The 22,273-nt window shown below is 47.1% G+C and overlaps 1 protein-coding gene across 1 annotated transcript; it reads right to left on the reverse strand.

Annotated features, from left to right (window-relative positions):
* Positions 1 to 1,369: 1,369 nt before the first annotated feature.
* On the reverse strand, positions 1,370 to 21,384 carry LOC115320445 (estradiol 17-beta-dehydrogenase 8). The gene is made up of 5 exons (XM_040215636.2): positions 21,230 to 21,384; positions 20,608 to 20,887; positions 15,595 to 15,768; positions 10,416 to 10,606; positions 1,370 to 1,835 (listed from the first exon to the last, which is right to left on the reverse strand). Exons 3-5 carry the CDS (start codon positions 15,743 to 15,745, stop codon positions 1,434 to 1,436), a joined length of 744 nt encoding a protein of 247 aa, XP_040071570.1. The 5' UTR covers positions 15,746 to 15,768; positions 20,608 to 20,887; positions 21,230 to 21,384; the 3' UTR covers positions 1,370 to 1,433.
* Positions 21,385 to 22,273: the final 889 nt, after the last annotated feature.

Genomic DNA, 22,273 nt, shown 5'->3' on the forward strand with positions numbered 1-22,273 from the left:
GGCGGTGCCGCCGGCGACGAAAACGGCACACGCACCCCAATTGCTCTCTTCTTTTTTTTGCGTGACCGTATATTTTTACTTTATTCTGAAAAAAAAAAACCTCCCCTCCTCTCCACCCTCGCCCCTATACTTAAAAAACAATCAAGTCGTTTTTGTTGGCCTGCCTTGGTCCGCCTCGTAGACTTAGATGCAAGGCCCGTACCCGGCCCGGGCCCTTCATGAATGTAGCCGCGAAGCCCGAGCCCGGCCCACGGGCTGGCCCGCACCCGTGCAGACCTCTAGCCTCAAGTGCCATCGCAGTGCCCATATTCGGCGAGAGTGCCAAGTACCCCGCTGCATCCAGTGCCGTCGGTTTGGCCATGAGAATGACCAGTGCTTGCGGACGTACCCGGCCGTCTCTGAGCCCGTGAGACAAGAAATACTTCCGAGTTTCTCATGTACGAAATGGACGCCAGGAACCTGGTGGCCGTTAGAGAAGAGGTCCCTGGAGTGGTGCCAGAAACGACCAAAGGTGTTTGAGATGAGGCCTCCGGTGACGTCAACAGAGACTACCTTAATTCGTGAAATTAACCGTTGGTGCACCCGGCGGTGATGACTGCAAGAAAAAGGAAGCCCTCGACTTCGATGAATTACCGGTCTGGACGGACACCGAGGAAAATGTGGACATGCCCATGGCCAACGCTTTCGCCCAGGCACTTAAAATGGCAAGGGAGACAGGGCATGTGGCGGAAGGCGCCCCCAACACAACCAGCACGGTGTGAATGAACCAGGGCTTGCAAGTGCACTAGGTCAACCAGATTTCCGATGGTTCAAGCTTTTACAAAGTACTTGGCAATAGCAGTGTTTTGGCTCTCGTCTGGTAACTAGCCATTTACTTTAGGCCAGTCGCCGGCCATTAACTTTAGGCCGGTCACTGGCCATTCACTTCTGGTCAGTCACTCGCCATTCACTTTTGGCCAGTCACTGGCCATTCACTTTTGACCAGCCACTAACCATTAGTGGTTGGTTTAATATAATCGATCCATACATTTCGAGGTTTGGCTTATCTAAAAAAAAAAAGTAAGATGCACTGAATCAGCCATTTGGAGAGAATGGCTATTTTTGTCTCGCTGGTAGCGCGTTGAAGAAGGCGACCGCAGTAGTGCCCGCAAGGCATTGTTTGAAAATATCCGAGGAAACAGCCCACTTACCACAGTACGGCGTCACAAAAGGAAAAGATATTTTATGCATGCAACGGTGAATCCATTTGTCAGATGTTCTCTATATAAAGCTAGCAAGCTCATGTATTTAAATTCGCTTAAATAGCTTTCAAGTTTAAAATTCCCGACACGCGTGCATGCATGAAGAAACCACACAACAAACACCAACATTTCATTAAGTCAAGGGAAAGATAAAAGTGTTTTCTTTTTCTCTCACTCGTTTACACTCTGATCTTAAGAGCCCATTCCACCTGCGACCTCCACACAGGTGCCGGTTATGTAGGAGCTTCCAGAGCAACACAAATATCTGGCCACGTCGGCCACTTCCTCCGGGTTCGCCGATCTCCTCATGGGAATCGAAGTAAGGGTCGATTTCAGTCTTTCGTCGTGAAAAAGATCTAACATGGGGGTGCTGGTTGGTCCCGGCAGCAGGGCGTTCACGCGGATGTTCGTGCCGGCCAGTTCTTGCGCCAAAGACTTGGTAAATGCAATAACGCCGCTCTTGGAGGCGGCGTACGCGGCATGACCAGCGCGACCGGTCTTGCCCAAAATACTAGCTATGTTAACGATGGCGCCCTCGGGTACTTTGTTTTTGATCATCTCATTGACAGTGGCCTGGTTCACTAGGAAGGTACCCTGAAAACGAAATGAGGTGTTAGATTTCACGAAGTGAGTTTAAGCCTTTGTTGAAGAATGTTCCGAACAAGCAGCAAACCACATAATATTTTTGTGTTTAATAATTTCGGTCTTATGAACTTTTTTTTTTTAAATGCATACTAGGCTGACAACGGTCTTGAAGATCCAAACTATATCGCCATAGAGTAAGAATATATGCGAATAGTTGAGGAGAAAAAAAGAAATTTGGTGTTCAAATACGCGGCGGCAATCGGAGAACGCACTCTAAGAAAAAAAGATCAAGAATGTAGCAAGGATACGTTTTTTCTTTTTCTCTAGGCATGAAATAATATAGGATGGCAATGCATAACTTTTATTTTAAATTTGACTACTAACATACCTTATTACGTTTTTCGGTAACGCCTGCAACACTGCACACAGCCAATAAAGCTGTAACTTTCAAGTTTACCTTACAATATTTTTAGGGCGCAGCTCTTAGGCGCCAGTTTCCGGCTTGAGCGGCGTCGCCGTCTCCGTCGCCGTCGCCGTTGTCGTAACCGCGCGTTGCATTATAGGTAACTTTCCCCGCTAAATTTAGCGGACAATTTACCCCGCAAAATTTAGGGGTAAAATTCCCCGCTAAATTTAGAGGAAAACCTTCCACGTTAAATTTAGCTGAAAAATTGCCTCGCTATTTTCAGCGGAAAGAGTTCCCCCTAAAGAGTAGCGGAAAAGTCTCTCCGCTAAATTTAGAGGGGACATTTTCCGCTAAATTTAGCATCGAACTTTTGCCACTAAATTTAGCGGGGAACCTTTCCCGCGAAATATAGCGGGAATTTGTTTCCAGTTTAATTTAGCGGGAAGTTTAGCGAAAATTTCCGGCTAAATATGAAGGGACAGGAGAGGAGGAGGGGAGGGTACGGAGGGGGAGAAAGGGTATACAATCCTCTCCACCTCCTGAAGAGCTGAGCTCTAATACGGCATTACACAGAACCGTAAACGTCTTTCATATTATTTTTTTTGCTCTGTTATTTTTTGGGTTTAAACTTTAATATCTTAAAATATAAATTATTCTAGCAATCTTTTTGTATATCATGTCAATAAGAGGCTAAACTTACTTCGTAAAAAAGGGCTAGATGAGTCTGTAAAACGGGATATATATTTGAGGATCCTAGTAATATATAGACAACAGAGAACAAAGGTCCCAGAAAAAATTCCCGGTTAACACCAGAAGTGACATTCACATGTTCAGCCTTCCCCTGTTAAGTACCAAACATAGCATTCGTCCACCCACGCTGTTCCTTAGCCAAAGCAATATGTTAATGTCAAGTAATATGAAATATTAATCAACGGTTCACAAGCTTCCGTGTTTTCCTCAAGATCCAAAAATAAACAGTCGCCATCGCCTCCCTATCGATGGCGCCAGCAAGAAAGTGAAATACGTTGGCAAGGATGTAGCAGGTTGCTACAAAAAAAAAAATCCGGGCTTATCTAGAAAAAAAAATACAAAAAGCTTTTCTACGTTTTGGTGAGCAAGGAAGTTACTATAAATAGCATGTTCTGTAAGTTTGCATATAATACACGTTAAACAGATTGGCCTATATTTCGCCACACAGTTTTTAATTTCTGATTTGGGGTTGGGTACCGGATTTCCCATTTTCCACTCCAATGGAAGCCGACATGAATTCCATGCTTACTCTTCACAAGAGATTTTTTTTTTTAATTTACCCGGAGAAAAGTGATGTGATCTGGTTGATTTTTGCTCATCGAATATCCGTAATATCAAAGCTAGACGGCGTGCAAAGTTCTACCCCTTGCACACCTCGTGCTCTTCTTTACCCCCAAATCGTCCCACTTGCCTTTGTTTACCGCCAACCACACCGAATGACGGAACGCGCTTGGTTGCGTCGTCATCGGGCGTTCCCTGAGCGCTATATATATTGCCCTTTGATGGGTGTGCACCCTCTTTCATTCTGATGTGCCAAAAAACTGATTTTTGGTACGCTAGGTGCTATAATCAATTATACTTTATTTGCCTCGGTGATGTGTTTCAACGTTGGTAACACGTTCGGACGACAGCGTGGGGTACTATTTCCCCAAGCTACAAGGTGTCCCCGAAAAAAAAAGTGTTAGAGTGTTTTTAATCTGTAAAATTAAATACACGTCGTCGAAAGCGCAGTTTCTTTAAAAAATGTGACGCTAGCGGAACGAACCACATGCCAACGTTTCAAGGCCGAACCGTTATTTTATTCAAAATCTATAAGATTTTTGGGGAAAATTTAATAGTAATATTGCCGCCCGCAGAGCCAAGAAAGCAACGCTTGGTCACGGTCTTCTAGAAGATTCCCGTTCATTCTCGCACCAGACGTAACTTTCCCTCTGCTTTGTTATTCTCGAAAGTGCCAGTTGATCCTCGCCCCGAGCGCGCGACGCTCGAGCCTTCTGTGCCGAACTTTCGAGATAGTGAGGCACGGTAGATAAGCAGCTATACCCGCGACCTTGTCGAGTCAGTCTCGCTCGTGCTTTCTGTTTCACCACCGAGTCGCCGCCGGCTCTTCTGCTCCCTCGACGCTCTTTCGTTACTTATTTTGTTGGCACAAGTTCGCCCATTAAAACTTTATTTTCAGTTCAATTTTCGCCTTCTCGTCGCCTTAATTCGTGACATTTCTGGTGGAGATGCTGGGTAGCCGACCATGTCTGCCGCCGTTGCCCGTACCGGCAGCCGGGGCTACGCGGTTTCCATCCCGACGACCCGCGCCCACGCTATGGGAGCAACCGCGCGAGATCGACGACTACCTACGACGTCCACTCTCTCCGATGCCTGCGCCTCGACGTCAGTCTCGTTCGCCTTCACCTCGACGTCCTGCAGCATCACCTGTCCATCGGTCCCGCCGACAGAGCCTGTCTCCCGTGTCCCACCGGGAAAACTGAGTGCGGCAATACCGGGAGGTGGTATTGCCGAGGACGAACGACTCCAATATCCTCCACAAACGTCGGAGGGCTCCCCTTATAGCGACGAGACTCATCAGAGCGAAGCTTCTGAGACGGTGTCCAATAACCTCGATGTTACCATCGACGGCCACGACGCAAAGGCACTCGTCGATACCGGAGCCTACTATCCTGTTTTAAGTGGGAAGCTTTCTCGCCACCTTCGTGAAGTAATAACGCCGTGGGATGGCCCGAAAGTACGAACCGCCGGCGGACATCTCATCACACCTCATCAATGGGATAGGTGGACTGCCCGCGTGGAGATCCACGGAGAGACCTGCCACGTAAAATTCGTTGTCCTCGAAGACTGTTCCAGAGACGTCATCTCCGCATGGACTTCCTCTGTGATTACGGTGCGGTTATCGACTTTGGAGCAAACGGGTTGACGCTGCGAAAGCCCGTGTTACATCCGGAAGGATCCAAAACGTCGCCAGCCGCCGTCCGAGTCATTGCGGACTACATGAACCTGCCGCTACGGTTGAGTGTTCTTGTGCCCGTCGTGACCGATGCAGTTGCCAGCAGCGAAATCCTTCTGGAAGGCAATATCCAACTGCTTCTCGGAAGAGGAATAGGCGTCGCAAGGGGCGTAGCAGAGCCGCAGGATGGACGTTCTGTGGTCCTCGTGACGAACTTTCGACCGGAGGCGCAGCACCTCACGAAAGATGCCGCTGTAGCACACGTCGAGGAACTCCGGGCCGACGCCGAAATCGCCGTGATCTCCGACGAGCCCTCGCCATGTCAGTTGTACAGTACCTTGCCGCCACAGCTCGATGTTAACCCCAAGCTCAGCGTCACGGAACGACGACAGCTCGGAGACCTCCTCGCCGAGTTCAGCGACTGCTTTGCGACGACGTCGAGGGTGCGCCAGACAACAGTTGATAAACACCGCATCATTACCAATGAGGACGCGCTCCCTGTGCATCGGCCGCCGTACCGGGTCTCCCCAAAGGAACGAGAGGCCATTCAGGAACAAGTACAAGAGATGTTCAACGACGACATGATTCAGCCTTCCAGCAGCCCGTGGGCCTCTCCGGTCGTACTGGTCAAGAAAAAGGACGGAACGCTTCGATTCTGCGTTGACTACCGGCAGCTCAACGCGGTCACGAAGAAAGACGTGTATCCGCTCCCCCGCATCGACGCCACGCTGGACCGGCTGCGCCACTCCCGATACTTTTCGTCGATGGACCTCAAGAGTGGCTACTGGCAGATCGAAGTCGACGAACGGGACCGAGAAAAGACTGCCTTCGTCACGCCCGACGGACTGTATGAGTTCAAGGTGATACCCTTCGGACTGTGCACGGCGCCGGCAACGTTCCAATGTGTCATGCACACCGTCCTGGCAGGCCTCAGATGGCAGAGCTGTCTCGTGTGCCTCGACGACGTCGTGGTATTCTCTGCCAACTTCGACGAACATTTGCGACGCCTTCGGGTTGTTTTTGAGGCAATCAGGACCACAGGACTCACCCTCAAGCCGACGAAGTGCCGGTTTGCCTACGGCGAACTGAAGTTCCTGGGCCACGTTGTGAGCAACGAAGAAGTAAGTAACACCTTTTGGCGGGCTAGTTGGTTCATGATTTGTAGAAATAAATTAACTGCGTAAAGGATTTCTACCTCTGTCCTCGTCCTTTGCGCAGTTTTATTTATTTCTACGAAAAAGTAAGTCCTGACCCTGAGAAAACTCGCGCCGTAGCGGCCTTTCCACCGCCCACCGACAAAAAGGCCGTCCGGAGATTCCTTGGACTTTGCGCATACTACCGGCGATTCGTTCAGGATTTCGCCAAGCTTTCTGCGCCGCTAACGCACCATACGAAAGACGCCGTGAACTTCGAATGGGGTGGTGAACAACAGGGCATTCGACGAATTAAAGCGACGGCTGCAGTCACCACCGATTGTCGGCTACTTCGACCAATCAGCCGAAACGGAGGTTCACACGGACGCCAGTAATACAGGAGTCGGAGCGGTACTGGCCCAACGAGAAGATGGTGCGGAGCGCGTGATCGCATACGCTAGCGGGACGCTGTCGAACGCGGAACGCAATTACTCGACAGCCGAGAAGGCATGTCTGGTCATCGCCTGGGCCATCACGAAATTCCGCCCGTACTTGTACGGAAGTCCAGTTCGGGTGCTCACCGACCACCACGCGCTGTGTTGGTTAGCGAGCCTGAAGGACCCATCGGGACGCCTCGATCGGTGGAGCCTACGACTGCAAGAGTACGACGTGACCGTGGTCTACAAGTCAGGCCAAAAACATAGCGACGCCGACTGCCTGTCCAGAGCCCTTGTCGAGTCAGCAACCGGATGTGACAAAGACGACGGTGACGACGACGACCATTTTCGTGGCGCGGTGAGCATTCACGGTATGGCAGCGCTCCAGCGGGATGATCCTGAGTGGCGTGCACTGATGGACCACTTGGAGGGACGAGGGGGTACGATTCCCCGAGCCTTCTCATGTGACCTGCCAAGATTCGCCGTCCGGAAAGGTATCCTCTATAAAGAGAATTTCGGGGACAACAACTCGACGTGGCTCTTGGTGATTCCCGCTAGTCTTCGAGAAAAGATCTTCCAAGCCTGCCTCGACGACCCAACATCTGGTCACCTTGGCTACAGTAGGACTCTTGCACGGATCCCAGAAAAGTACTACTGGCCCAAGCTCCCGAAGACTGTCCACCTCTACGTCCGTTCCTGCCACGAATGCCATCGACGCAAGAAATCACCGACAAAGCCGGCAGGTCTTCTGCAACCGATCGCGCCCCCGACTGCACCATTCCAGCAGATTGTAATGGATCTTCTCGGACCTTTCCCACCGTCGACGCAAGTAAACTGGTGGATAATCGTGGCAACTGATTATCTCACCAGGTACGCCGAGACAAAAGCACTCCCGTTGGGGACGGCCGTGGAAGTAGCCAAGTTCTTCGTGGAGTCTATCGTCCTCTGACCCTACGCTTCCCAAGTCCTGATTACGGATCGAGGATCCTCGTTCATGGCGCAACTGACACAAGAGATACTCCGCCTTAGCCACACCGACCACCGCCGGACCACGGCACACCACCCGCAGACCAACGGGCTGACGAAGCGTCTAAACAAGACCATCGCCGACATAATTTCGATTTACGTGGACGTGGAAGGCAAGACGTGGGATGAAATGTTGCCCTACGTCACGTTTGCGTACAACACCGCGATTCAAGAAACTACCGGCATTACACCCTTTCAGCTGGTGCACGGCAGAAAGGTGACGACGATGCTTGACGCCATGCTGCCCCACGACCCGACGGACAACGGCACCGACGACGCCCAGCTGGTCACCCAACGAGCAGAAGAAGTACGCCAGCAACGCCGTCATCGAATAAAGGACCAGAAACGTGTGGACGCTGGCCGGTACAACCTTCGTCGCCGCGACGTGGAGTTTCAGCCCGGAGACAGGGTATGGGCGTGGACGACCATTCGCCGCCGCAGCCTCAGCGAGAAACTATTAAAACGCTGGTTCGGACCCTACAAGGTCATCCGCCGCCTTGGGGACTTGAACTACGAGATGCTCCCCGACGGAACTCGGCCATCAGGACGCCGCCAGCCACGACCCGATGTCGTCTACGTAGTTCGACTCAAGCCGTTCTACGCGCGTTAGGATTGTGACACTGCATGTTTATTTTGTTTCACCGTTAATGTTTTAGCCATTTCCGTTTTCCTTTCGCTTTGCATCGGGGCGATGCACTTTTAGAAGGGGGGATCATACAGCCCGCAGGAGCCGAGAAAGCAACGCTTGGTCACGGTCTTCTAGAAGACTCCCGTTCATTCTCGCACCAGACGTAACTTTCCCTCTGCTTTGTTATTCTCGGAAGTGCCAGTTCATCCTCTCCCCGAGCGCGCGACGCTCGAACCTTCTTCGGCGAACTTTCGAGATAGTGACGCACGGTAGATAAGCAGCTACCCGCGACCTTGTCGAGTCAGTCTCGCTCGTGCTTTCTGTTTCGCCGCCGAGTCGCCGCCTGCTTTTCTGCTCCCTCGAGGCTCTTTCGTTACTTATTTTGTTGGCACAAGTTCGCCCATTAAACCATTATTTTCAGTTCAGTTTTCGCCTTCTCGTCGCCTTAATTCGTGACAATATAGTGTCCGACAGCGTGATAAATACATGGGTTTGAATGGCTCAAGCTACACCGAACGGGCTGCATTTTCCGTTTTATGCTTATAAAAATCACGTAACTTTACAATAAGAAAACGTTCAGTTCTGTAACATTAACATCTGGTTCGGCCGCTAGCACCACATGTATAGGTTAAGAGCAAAGACTGAGAGATCGGGGATGTATAGTTGATTTTTGCGGTGACGAAAACACAGAATGTTTTCCTTTCTTTTAGTTGGGGGGGGGGGGGGGGGGCAGGATGTAGTTTAACATACACTTCTGAACCCTATGGCGAAGATAGTCGAACATTGAGAAACATCCTTTGGGGAGACTCGCAGTATGAACCAACTATACTCAAAGAGGCTATAGGTTTATTAGGGCCACGGCCAACTAACATTTCTTCGTGAAACACAGTACACCGATTCGAAGATTCCAAGAAATCTGATTTTTCAATGTATTGTTAATCAATAATAATAAAGAACCTCACATACAAGTTTAGTCAAATTCCCAATAAATGGATCATTTCTCCAAGCGTGCCGCGAGTCTGCAAATACCTCTGGGCCTTACTCCTCTTCGCTTATGTAGCATGGTGGGTCTTATAAAAATGCATGTTATGGCATTTATTCTGCATCAGAAACATCAAAATAAGTCATTCATTATTTAAAGTATTACGAAGGCAGGAATAAACGAGTCCTTATAACGGAGTCCTATAAGTATCTTGAAGACATCTCCAGAATGGTGATTAGTCAAAGGCTTCTTTTACGATTTCTAATTAAAATAATAATAATGATAATGACAGTAACAATTATAACGCTCAGGTAATGTCTTATGTTGCTCGTGCCTACAAGCAACCATACTGGGGTCATGTGATGTGCCTATTACACCAAAATCAAACACAAAAGTCAATTATAAATTTTATTAAAACACTGAAGGAACAATTCTAATACTGGTACAAGCATTAGTTTATGTTCCCATTATAAGTATAATGGCGACATTAACATAAAAGCAGAACGTTCTAAAAAAATTTAACATAGAGTGGGTTGTGTTTAGAGACGTAAAAATAAACTGCGCGACATCAAACACTTAGTCTCCGTTTAAATGTAACGCAAGCGGTCCGAACTAAATCAAAAAGCTCCCGAAAGAACCGTTATCTTATTAAAAGGTTGTGGGCGATTTTGAAAACTTTTGAACTGAAAATCTTGGCCGACGAAGCCGATAAATACACGAGGCTGCGCAATACCGTAAACCATCAAAAAGGGGCTCCATTTTCTCATCGGAATTTCCTGAAAATTACTTATAAGTTTTGAATAAGATTACAGTTCTAGAACTTTGGCATCTTGTCAGGACGCGTTACATTTAGGCGCAGAATGAGCGTTCGGCAAAACGTACCTTATTTTCAATCTAAAAAAAAACTACTTCTTTTTTTGTCGTTGACACACTTTGCTGCTGACTTGTCAATCAGAGGTCACTAATGATTATTTTATGCGGTAAGACCTACCTTGAGGTTCACTCGCAGCTCTTCATCAAAATCGTCTTCCGGAGTGTCCACGACTGAAGACCGCTTGGCCACGCCAGCACAGTTGACCACGATGCTCAGAGGTGTTGTGCTTTGAGTACTGGCGTTCTTGATGAGGCTAGCGACCGAAGTAGAATCGCCCACGTCCACATGAAGAGCGAGGTGACCTTTGCCTGGTAAATTTCGAAAGAGACGGTAAGAGTGCACCCGAAAATATTATATATATTTATTTACTTATTTAAAGTTCCCTCGAGACCAGGAGTGCATGGCAGATACGAGTGAGTTACTGTTATATTAAACAAAAATGTTTTTATTAATTCAAACAATTATCATCTTATTGAAAATTCGTCTATGGAGCCAACCAGGATTTTTTTAAATATTTTGACGTACCCTTTAAAATTGTTTGACGGGTCTCATATATTCGTCGAAGTTTTGTAAAGGGCCTGACGTGTACGCCTGGACCTCTCAGGACTTCAATAATTTCTACAGGGTATAAGAGACCAGTATTAGTTTTTTTTTTTTTTTTTTATATATTCCTGTGATGCCTCTCATAGTCCCAATCTTTGCCATAAAAGCATGGTTCCCCCCAAAATCGTTTTGACGGGACTGTAATAGAAATCAGAATATATGCTTCGGGACGTTTTCTCTTTTAATATTTCGGTTGCGAGCTTTTTGCGAAAGTGCTTTGCTTTCCGTACGTTAGAAATTAATACTGGGGTGACAGTGGCACGTTTTATCATGTTTGCGACAAGTGTATCAACACGTGTCGCATGTATCAACACAAGCGTGTTGATACATTTTAGGGTGGCAATCTTTACGTTGGACGAAACACCCGTCTCTCTGCGTTTGACGTCCGATAAACTCGTCGTAATGATGTTCGACGTAACTGCGCACCGAAACACTATCCGTCTAAGGGCCCAGACACACAACTGTGTGTCTGTGTCTTTAGCCAACAACGCCAACTAAGAACTCTTGGTTTGCAACTTCCCGTCGGCGGCGTATGTTGGCTTCCCTTGTATTTTTTATTGCGACGCTTAGGTGAGTATGTAGTACCACAAACTCAACTTCTCCTCAGAATAAATCACGCCACCCAGCAGAGAGCGCGCGCGAAAGATCTTAGCAAAACGTGCCGCACCGCAGCACGCATAGACTGGCAGGTGGCGCAATGCACCACCCAATATGTGGCGCACAGCCCGTGCGTACTCTGTACAGTCCCGCTGGCAGCTTGAGCTCTGCGGCTCTACAAGCAGGGCACGTCACAATTTTCTTCGAGTTTGTGGATAGCCGCGCTGGGATCTCGGGTGAGTATTGCTTCAAATATATGTGTTTCTGGTTTTGATCGAATGCTTACGATTACAGTTTGGACAAGAGTTTCGTGTCTTGGAGGAATTTGGCGAGAAACGAAGCTCTCACGACGTTAGTCACCGGCCAGCTAGGCCCATTTCTGCCTAGCTGCGAGGGGCCCTCTCTAGCAGCGCTAGTGGCGCGGGCTTGCCTAAGTCGAAGTTGAGGGGTGAACCCTCCGTATAATGTCGCCATTTTCGCGGTGGCAGCACACGGTGTGCACACGTAGATAACTTAGCCAAACAATTTGCGTTCTCGTTTACAGGGATCCTGCAGTGTGCGGGGCGCTATGCAAATCGACGGTCGGCTGCGGGGGATGCCGCTGTCCGGACGAACGGTTGCGTGTCGCCCAGCTATGGAGGTGGTGAAGGGCCGTTTGGGAGTCTGAGTTTCGAAAGGGTGACTACCGACGCCAGCGGAGTCGCCGCCAGCTCACGGAGCACAATCTCGGTCGCCCCCAGCTCCCCTCCGTCTTGGGCGGACTCGATGGAGCTGTACACGGTTGGCTCTGTCGATCGCGGTTATTCGCTCCCATCCATCCCGCACGGCCGGCGAACTTCACCGAGTTCTTCGACTTCCAGGCGACTTCCTTTTCACGTGCGGGAGATTTGGGCTGACGTCCTGTTCGTGGCTCACGATCAGTGGGAGTGTCATTTCTATCATTTACCGCTGTTTGTTTCAAGCGCTGCCGGGGTTCCAAAGGTTTGACTTGTGATTGTGCTATGTGACGCCTAGTTTTGGAGTTCGCTGTCACTTCATCGTAAGTACGCCGCAAAATTTTATTGGCCTGTCACGATCATTCGCGTGAAGCGTTATACATATTAACGCGGTGTGTTGCAGTTTTTGATGTTTTTTTTGTTTTTGTTTTTTGTATTTTGGTTGCGAGTACCTTGATATATACCTTTTTGCGACAAATCGCTTGGTTGTTTCTTTTTAGTATGACCTCTTTTGTCTACAGCTGCTTGCACGAGAGCTTGAGCACACCTTGCGTTGGTACTTATCGTCTTTTTATAAGTTCGAACATTCATGGGAAACTCCTTGTCTCAAAATAAACTTCCAAGAATGTTTTAGATTGCATTTGTGTTTGATGGATCACCCTAATTTGGGTGTCTAAACGGTTGAAGGGCTGAGGGAAGCTGAAGGGCTAAAAGGATTTGTAGGGTTGAGGGGTTTGATGGGCTGACGTGGTTTGAAGGGCTGATAGGGTTCCATAACACATTAGGGTCGAAGTGTTACTTTTAATCGGGCTGTTAATGAAAAAAGAAGTGACATCGAAGGGGCAGTTTGAAAGGCGACGCCTTCAGATAAAGTTACGACTGACACTAGAGGGTGGTTGCATGATAGCGTGGTTTCTGCTATGAATGAACTGTGAATACTTTCAGTTTAACACGATGGTATGTCTACCTTATGTGGGTGACAGAGACGCATTGATATTTAGGACAGAAGTATTAGTAGCGTTTAGGGGCAAAGCTCCTTAGGGGCTAGCCATGTCCGTATGCCCGTCCGCCGTCGGGTGCACGTGCTCCTGCTCGTGAGCTCACGCGCTCACGTGCTCACGAGCACGTGAGCCCGTGCTCCCGTACTCGTGTAGGGCAAAAAAAAAGCAACAACCGCATTTCCACGTGGTGAATGATGTTGATTGGGGCGAAGCTCTGGTGGTGCTTGTCTGCGTAGACAGTGAGCCGCAGCATGCCGAGCCTTTCGTACGTTTTCACCCATGTCAGAAAGAGAATGTGTGGTATGGAACGTGGTATATACGCATTTGAGCATTTGACCGCAGCGTGACATGAATGAAAACGAACGAAAGGCTCGGCATGCTGCGGCTCAGCGTCTACGCAGACAAGCACCACCAGAGCTTCGCCCCAATCAACATCATTCACCACGTGGAGATACGGCTGTTTTTTTACTTCACTGATAGTTGTGATAGATTTTGTAAGACGAGCACAAATAAGCAAGTTTTCTACGTGATAGAACGTTAGGCACTTCAAACTATATCACATAAATGTTTCGATGGCAGTGCGATGATACAACGTATGAATGAAGAGATTTAGTTTGGACTGCTTCAACTGCACACGTTCATATGTTAGTACCGGGGTCCCAAATTAAATAGTCGTATTCCAGTTTGGGACGAACGAGAGTTTTACACAGAAGTAGTTTTGGAAAACGTATGGTAACTTCATGTTAACTGGCAGACAAGAAACTGATTTTTTGGCATTCGATAAACAAATTAAAAACTTTGAAACGGTGGAAATGTCTTTCGTATATTCGACCAAAATTAGAACACACATTAGAGTCAGGACTCTGCGCTATAATTGCATTATATTCCAGCAAAAAGGAAATTATTAGAGATGTGGCGTATGCCGTTTAGAAAATGTCTACGGTGGAACTCTATACTACAGGCTCATCTGAAATTTTATTAAACAGGAGAAGAAAGAATCCTTGTGAAGCATGATATAGATATTAGATGCACACCTGCAAAACGACAAGAGCCATCAACTTCTTTGTACTGCGATTGGTCAACAAAAATATGAATATAAAACATTGACGGAAGTTGCTAAAAAACCTACGTTATTTTATTTTTGCCCTAGAACTAAAGAACACTGCAGACTGTTAGTAATGTCATGCTCCGTTGTTTAAATAACATCTGTATCAAAACAAAACAAACATCTACATACACAGAATGAGAACGGCAGGGCGATCCTTTCTAAAACCCGGCCTCAAGAACTAGCTCCATTCCTTCCACCGTGCTTTGGCTGCGCTCGCGCGCTGAGGCGCACAAGGATCCGAAAAGCTGACGACGCTATTGAGATGTCGAACTGGAGGCGGGACAGCTGAAACTGCTCCCTGCCGTTCTGACCTGATCAGTGACTAGCATAGCCTAACCAAAGACGTATGCTGGTTATACTGATGCGTGTGTCAACGAATCGCCCACCCGCTTCGCGATATCAGATATCACATTTGCGATTTTCCGAAGTATCACGCGTCCCATTGCCTGGATAGAACTTTTACGCAAATACCCCTTCGAGCGTTTCGTGGTTGTCTTGTTTTCAAGTTTCTCTGACTCTTTGTAGAACTTTTACTTCCACAATCCTATCCGAATTTTCGTCAGGAGCTGCTATCAACGCACAGACAGCACACACAAAAAGTCCGGCTGGTTTGCTTCTTTGTTGGAGATACCCAACTACCGCGACCTATGAAAGACGCTGAGCGACTGTCGAGAGTTTACAATACTTTTCACAGCAACATGGCGTGTCGGTGTGGCACTATAATCTGAAAAATTCATACGTCAGGGTCCGAGGCACGCAGAATGAAACGAAACTCTCGTAATACGCTTCGGCATGTTTGTGAAAGGAGGTCCCAAACATTGTTCCTGACTGTTCATTCGCGCTCTTGTGACCGCTAAACAATGCCCTCAGAAACGGTGCTTCACATGTCAGGTTTGGGTGCATAGGTATGTATGAAAATTCCATGAAGTGTATGTAGCAACAAACCCTAATTGTAAGAGTCAAAATATTAGGCGAAAAGACAAGATAATTTAGAACTACATCTTTGTGAATTTTGGTAACAATTAGCCTACCGACTGCGCGCAACAACACCTTGTGCGCATTGATAGATTGCGTAATGGAACAATGTTTGAAGGAGCCGGTGTCTTGACTTGCTGACTGGGATAGAGAAACAAATATTGCAAAACGTTTGTTGATGTCAATTTGAAGACACCTACAAAATCTACATTATCTATCTCGGTGTCTTTCTTTCATCTGCAATGGTTGCATACAATTTTCCAAGTTCTCAGATTCAAGGCAATGACAGGCCCAACCTTTCAGTTCAGCGGTGGTTGCCCTCGCTGCATCCAAGTTGATATCAGCCACGACGACCTTTGCCCCTTCTCTCGCCAGGGCGTGGCAGACCTCTTTGCCGATGCCGCTTCCTCCACCGGTGACGATCGCCAGCCGATCCGAGAGAGACATGTTCACTCAATGTGCGTGAATTGCTGCGAAAATCAAGTTTTAGTTTTAAGGAAGTACCAACTGTTGCTATAACGTACTCCTTGTGCTTCTGCCAGTTTGATAATGTTTCTGAATAGGCCAGAATTCATGAGATCCCCGTGGCTTGTGGGTTCAGGTATGTAGGACAAACTGGTCCTGGTGTTAATGGCTGTATTCGTGAGTAGAAAAAGAATCAGTGATGTCTATTCTGAAATTGTTTAAAATCTCGGTGTATCTAACAAGTATTAACCGGCTTGAACGCGAACATCGGTTCTTAAAACATGAAAGGATTAGTCCAAAAAATATGAGTACGGAGAACATCAGGATTACCAATTCTGAAAATTATATATACGTATTGTTACGAATCCTGGAAAAAAGTTGAAATTTTTGTTTTGCATAGTGCCGTTACTGAGGAAAGGGATGTCCCCTTTGTTGTGTTCGCGTTCGTTGTCATTCCTTGTTTTATTAAAGGAGGGGAGGATGGGACAGCACGTTGGGACTTGTTCGCTCGTCACAGAATTTGGGCTTGACAGTTGCGGTTCAGGTGACGCGGGAGGGACTTAACTTCAAGGAGGATCAGCCTGAAACAGATTTTGGCACGTGCTGCGTTTGAGACGTTGTTATCCTGTCATTTTGTGTGTGTGTCCTGTGTTTTTCTGTTTTTTTAGTAATTTTTTTTCGGATATTTAAGTGGTAACCGATTTGACCCCGGCAGAACATTCGTCGTCATTACACGACAAGTATCGAACCCCCCCCCCCCCCCTTATCCGAAATACCCGGCTTGCTTTTTAGACAATTCTTTTCGATAATGAACCTTTCCAGTGAACCTCTGCGCCTGCGCACACTCTCTCCCGCGAACCTTTCTTCCAATTGCCCCTTTTTCGAACGCGCACCGTCCAGCACAACTAGCATTCTTGGCACTACCGTTGCGCGTATTGCGTTTGTCGATTCTCTTTTGAGCATCGGTAGTATGGGCAATGTAAAGCAAGAAAAGCCAGTAAAACAGCACGATTCCAAAGTGTTCTGACGGGCGATGGCATGTTGAGCTGACTTTAGTTTCCACTTCGCAGTGCACTTGCGCTCGCTACTCGAAAAAATTCCATTCTGTAATGTGTGGCGTACCTCTCTCTCACTGTAGTATTGTTATGAAGGATGAAAGCTCCTTCTAAACCGGGCATTACGCGATGAGTAATCAAGACACAATTGTGGCATTGCCGGGAGCATTTGAGACTGTACGACCGTTTTTACACAATAACGTAGTTATCCAGAATGCCATAAAATGTTCTGAAATATACTTACACCAAAAATATTTACGGCACCTGAAGTTCATCTACAAATCTACGTCGAATTAATATCGCATAGAACTTGGTGGAATATAACTATCATGTTTGCTTGGTTGAATTCAGCTTACCATATCTTTTAACGATAGGTTCCAGCCTTTTAGTGAAAGTCATGATATAATTATAAAACTGGTGTTGCTCGGAGGCCTTAAAATGCCAGGGGCATAAACTACATTAGGCATGGAATAGCTCTTAAATAATAATTACTACAAGTGATACAGTATAGCGAAAAATACCAACCCTTTATTGATATTTCGTCGTGTACATACGCTTCATCGCTTTAACTGTCACGCATCATGACAGCACCTTGCGAGGAATTAAAAAAAAAATACAAAAAATATCTCACTACCATACTCTTCATTCTTCACGAAGAACAAAGAAGTGTACGCGCATAGATACATGTAATTTTCATCGAAGCTACGATTCTCTTTCGGCCCAGTGCTAAAGAGAATAATTACCTAACGAGGCCATGCCTCCCCCCAAGACGCAACGGCATAAAATATTTAATTCATAAATTTAGAGTCTAAATTTTATAGTCCTTCTGAAATATATCTTTAAGGGGGCACTGTTGCCGCTACATGGTCCACCTACGCAGTTCAGTTTGTGTTCTTAGTCAATAATTTTTAGAGCGCAGCTCTTAGGCGGTCCTTTTCGGGTTGAGTGGCGTCACCGTCGGCGTCGGCCTCGCCGTCTCCGTAGCATCGCCCGTGGCATTATCTCTGGAAATGCTTCAGAATTTTAGTGACTTCCTTCAGGTGAATCTCTTGCAAACAGAAGGCAATGGGACTGTGTTCCTCTAGCAGGTCAGTAACATCATAGCTTGCAAGAAGGCCTCGACAGTTCAACTTGAAAAAGAAGTGAGGACATTAATATCAGAAATAGATGCAGATATACGGAACACAGTCGATTAATCCAATCCAGGAATGAAGTTCCCAGAGAAAACTACTTTAATGGATTTACTGGCTTTTTTTTTTCCTTAGATTTCAATGTCTCCCACTCCACGTGCTCCTGGTCGGACGAAAGAGCGGAAGGCTCAGTGGCCTCGTCCCTCGCCTCCACATCTTGAGACGAGACTTGTTGTGTAGGTCTGGGCAGAGTTGAAACACGGGGATGAGCTCCCCGTCACGTTCGCCCGAGCTCAAAGGGGCGACAGTAGAGGTGCGGGGCTGAGCGTCGCCCAATCCCATCCGTCCATGCCCTTCAGGTGCTGAAGGATCGGCGTGATGTCGCTCCTTGGACGAGGCCATCTCCCGTGAGTTGGGGCTTGACTCCCGCTCCTTCTCCCTGGGGGGAGACCTCATAGTGGGGACAGAAAGAGGGGCTCCATCCCTGTCCCGCGGCCGAGGGGCAGCTGGTGCACTCCCTCCAAAAGCCGGAGAAAGCTGCTGCCCCTGCTGGGTGGTAGGGGACTGAAAAGCCACTGCCAGGACCTCAGGCGAGACCTGGGTAGCCTTCGATTCTGTTCGCGCTGCTTCCCCTCCGTACCGCCTAGGCAAACCTTCATTTTGCCAAAAAGAAAAAAATGTTGTTTCACCTCCTGGTAAGTAATGTTCTTTTGTGATTTTAGGGTTAGGATTTCCTTTTTCTTTGTTTCCATTGCGGGAAAATTCTAGCATAAGCAGCACGGTTGCCTTGGCAGTGGACACATATCACAGTATTCTCACAAATGTCAGCAACATGATTAGTGCTGCCATACTTCGTGCAAGTTGCACTGCCCCGACAGTTCCGCGAGTCATGCTCGAAGCGCTGACATCGGAAACATCTTTGTGAATTGTGAATAAGAGGCCTAGCTTTGCAGTGTAGGCATCAGGCGTTAACGGTCGTGGGAAACGTATGCAGCTTAAAGGTAAGGATCGAATGCTTGGTTAATTGCTCCTGTCCGTCTCTACGGATATTTATCCGCTTGAAGGCCACCACATCCTGTTTCTGGAGTCCAGCCAAGATTTCATTCTTAGTACAATCTATCTATTCAATGTCCGATGTGGGCTGACTTATCTGGGTACACCCTGACATGTCTATTTTAGAAGCGTTCTGCTTTAAACTTCAGTTTAAACCTCGACAAGAAGGCTACCAGAAAACTTTTTCGCTTTGTAAGCTTTGACGATGATGGCATCACGACGTTTTGACACTAGGTAAGGGAAGAGCTTAGCCAGTGGCTTTCCTCCATCTAGGGCTTAAATGACAAAAAATCTAAGAAATCTTGGTGGTTCACATGCTTTTTCATAAGTAAGTACGGAGCAGCCCCTTTTAGTGGGACGCATCGTGTTGTGTTTGGAAAAGGAAACAACCATAAGAAGGCAAAGAGCGTTCAGGATTTGTGGCGCACCGCGTACCACCGAGCCCAACAAAGGGATACGTAATGTGTCATAACAAGAGTGGCTTGGCAGACACAGTTAAGATAACAGTGCTACTAAAAAGCTATAACTAAGTAAGGTCTGGAAAAGGGTACCTGTCACCACCCAAGGTTAGCCCTCTCTGCCAAGCTATAACCAAGTGAGGTCTGGAAAAGGGTATCTGTCACCACCCAAAGCTAGCTCTTGCCGCCAAAGAAGGCGAAATAAGAAGTAAGAGGAGAAGGATAGGAAATGTAAAGAAAAGAAAGTTGGACAAAGGTGACTAGACTGAATAATCCTGGTCGGGCCAAGCCAGGACAACCGTCTACGAGAAGCAGGAGCCGAAGCGGTATATTGTTTCGCCTTGGGGGGGGGGGGGGGGGGGCCCGAAGGGTTTAAATGTACCCCGGGCTCAGCTGAACCAAAGGGATCCCCTTTTCCCCGGACACGTGTTAAGCCACGCACAGCCAGGCGTGGGTGGGCGAACCCGCATGGCTCAGGGTTCGTAGTAACGCCACTGACCAAGCACCCACTAAAGTAGGTGCGCCCTGTGTGCGGGTATGGTGACCCACGTAGTTGGGGTCCGTGGTGATGCCCTTCACCAATCACCTAGCACCTAAGGTGCAGGTGCCCCCTGCGGGGCTCGTGGTCCATACGGATGGCACTCTCCAAACTCCTGCTTTCACAGCTACCCTTTGCGGGTTTTTAGATTAAGATTTTGAACACGCGGGAGTCCCATAACATATGTTCGTGAAAAATCTCGCCCAATGCTTTTGACCCTAGTTACGAATTTCACCCCCGAGGAATTCATAATTCATTTCGTGGTGGCATTATACACTGTACCTTTCGGTTTGAAGATAATTGCATTTGTTGTACTTTCATTTGGTCTTAGCGAATGGGAAACAGTCCACGGACTAAGTTTTTCAAAGCTTATATTTGCATCGGTAATTAGACTATCATTGTTTCTTCCTGAAAAATATATACTGGTATCATCTTTATAAATGCTCTAGTTACTATTGCAAGTAATGCCTCATTACTTGCAATAGTAACTAGAGCATTTATAAAGAGCAATTGCCCCAAGGACACAAACTACTACTGTAATGGTGACAGGGACAGCGGCAGCAGCGGTAGCATAGGTTCAATGTGTAAAATGTTTGTAAGAATTACCAACCTGTAACAGAAGTGTTGTCCAAATTAGCGATGTGGGAGATAGGCTGCCGCCGCTGCCAATGGCCGCTGTACGGAGGAACCCGTCCTTATCTGCCCTTGACGCAGGAAGAGCTGCGCTTGCGCGAAAAAGTCCGTCGCCGATCCGAAGCGAGCAGAAAACAGCAGCATAATACCGCCAACGATGAGGAGCAGAAGCTTGCCGAAAGCAGTCGCCAAGAAACGAACAGCAGGACTGAAGGGGCAGACGATGAGCGATACGAGCACAACTTCCGAGGTTGAAACTGTAACAGACGCGTGGTCAAAATTAGCGATGTGGGCGATATGCTGCCGCCGCTGCCAAGATACCCAGACTCTGGGAACCTTGCTCCCTATCTCTATCTTGGCCATAAACTATAGGAGTTTATAGCCAAGATACCCAGACTCTGGTATCTTGGGTCTTTCTGGTCTCAAGGATTCCAGACAAACACATTTGGCGCCAAGCACCGTGCTGCTTTGGTAGATCTTTGAATTATATAGGTAAATAGAACATCGCACTGTGCACATAAATCAAGCTATCTAACTTTACAAGCAAAAACATGATTCATTATAAGCGCGACACCCGCAATAAAACAAAAGTTATTAACCTGAACAAAAATTCTTAACATCAAATTGATTGTTGTCGTTGCCCCCGGCTGTCCGCATTTAGAGAACTTCTGTGCTGACTTCTTCCGTTGTCGATTAGTTTTGATAGCTTCGCGGTTATAAGGCTCTACTCATACTAAGGTAAACATTACTCATTCGCGACACGCGCTCAAGTGTACACGATAACAGCCACTCAGACCTGTTTTTTTATCTTGGCGTTTCTTATCGATGGTCATCAATAACCACACAGTTTGAGTGCCGTTGCGACCTATGTAGGCGCTTGCTATTCTATCTTATGTAGACTTGAAATGAAAGATACCGCATTGTTCTATGTGAAGTAAAGGTAATATCGTTCATCAGAAAAAAAGGTACAAAGATTCGATAAAATGATTGTCGTAGCAGATGCGTTGGAAGCCCGAAGAGATATCCCAGCGATATTTGTCGCTGATCTCGGTTGTAAGTGTCGAAAAGGTCATGACGCTGAAGTGACAACATAATTTCGTACCAAAGGACCTTTTTATAAGAATTGCCTGATCATTTATATAATAAATTTAGATTTTTTTGTGATTTGTCCGTCATTCCATCGCTCGTCTTGTTTTTTCTTTAATTTTATGCGGTGCACTTTATTTAATATTTTATTTCACGGTATTTACATAAATTTTTAATGCCAAATAGAATATCTAGAGGTGCGTTTTCGTAACAGCCCAAATATAACGCAGTTTAACGGTGTATTTTATTTTATTTTATTTATTTTTGAACTTTAAGGCCTGGTTCCTCGTCATTTCCGCCGTTTTAGTTCTCAAGTACAACAATCAAACGCAGTTATAATAGAAAAAATCGTAAGGGTGCAGGCGAGCTGGTGAATATTAACCATGTTGAAATAACCTGAGACTGGGGTAGAGAAGACGCATCAAAGCGTAGAAGGGACAGAAAATAGACAGGACGACGTCTCAAACTCAGGTAACTTCATTTATTTTGTCCACCTCCTTATATAGTCCCAAACTCAAGGTCATCTCCACCAACACAAAAGGATGAAGTCTAAACAG

This window comes from Ixodes scapularis, unplaced genomic scaffold (genome assembly GCF_016920785.2).
Source record: "Ixodes scapularis isolate PalLabHiFi unplaced genomic scaffold, ASM1692078v2 PGA_scaffold5__190_contigs__length_132052651, whole genome shotgun sequence".
NCBI lineage: Eukaryota > Metazoa > Arthropoda > Arachnida > Ixodida > Ixodidae > Ixodes > Ixodes scapularis.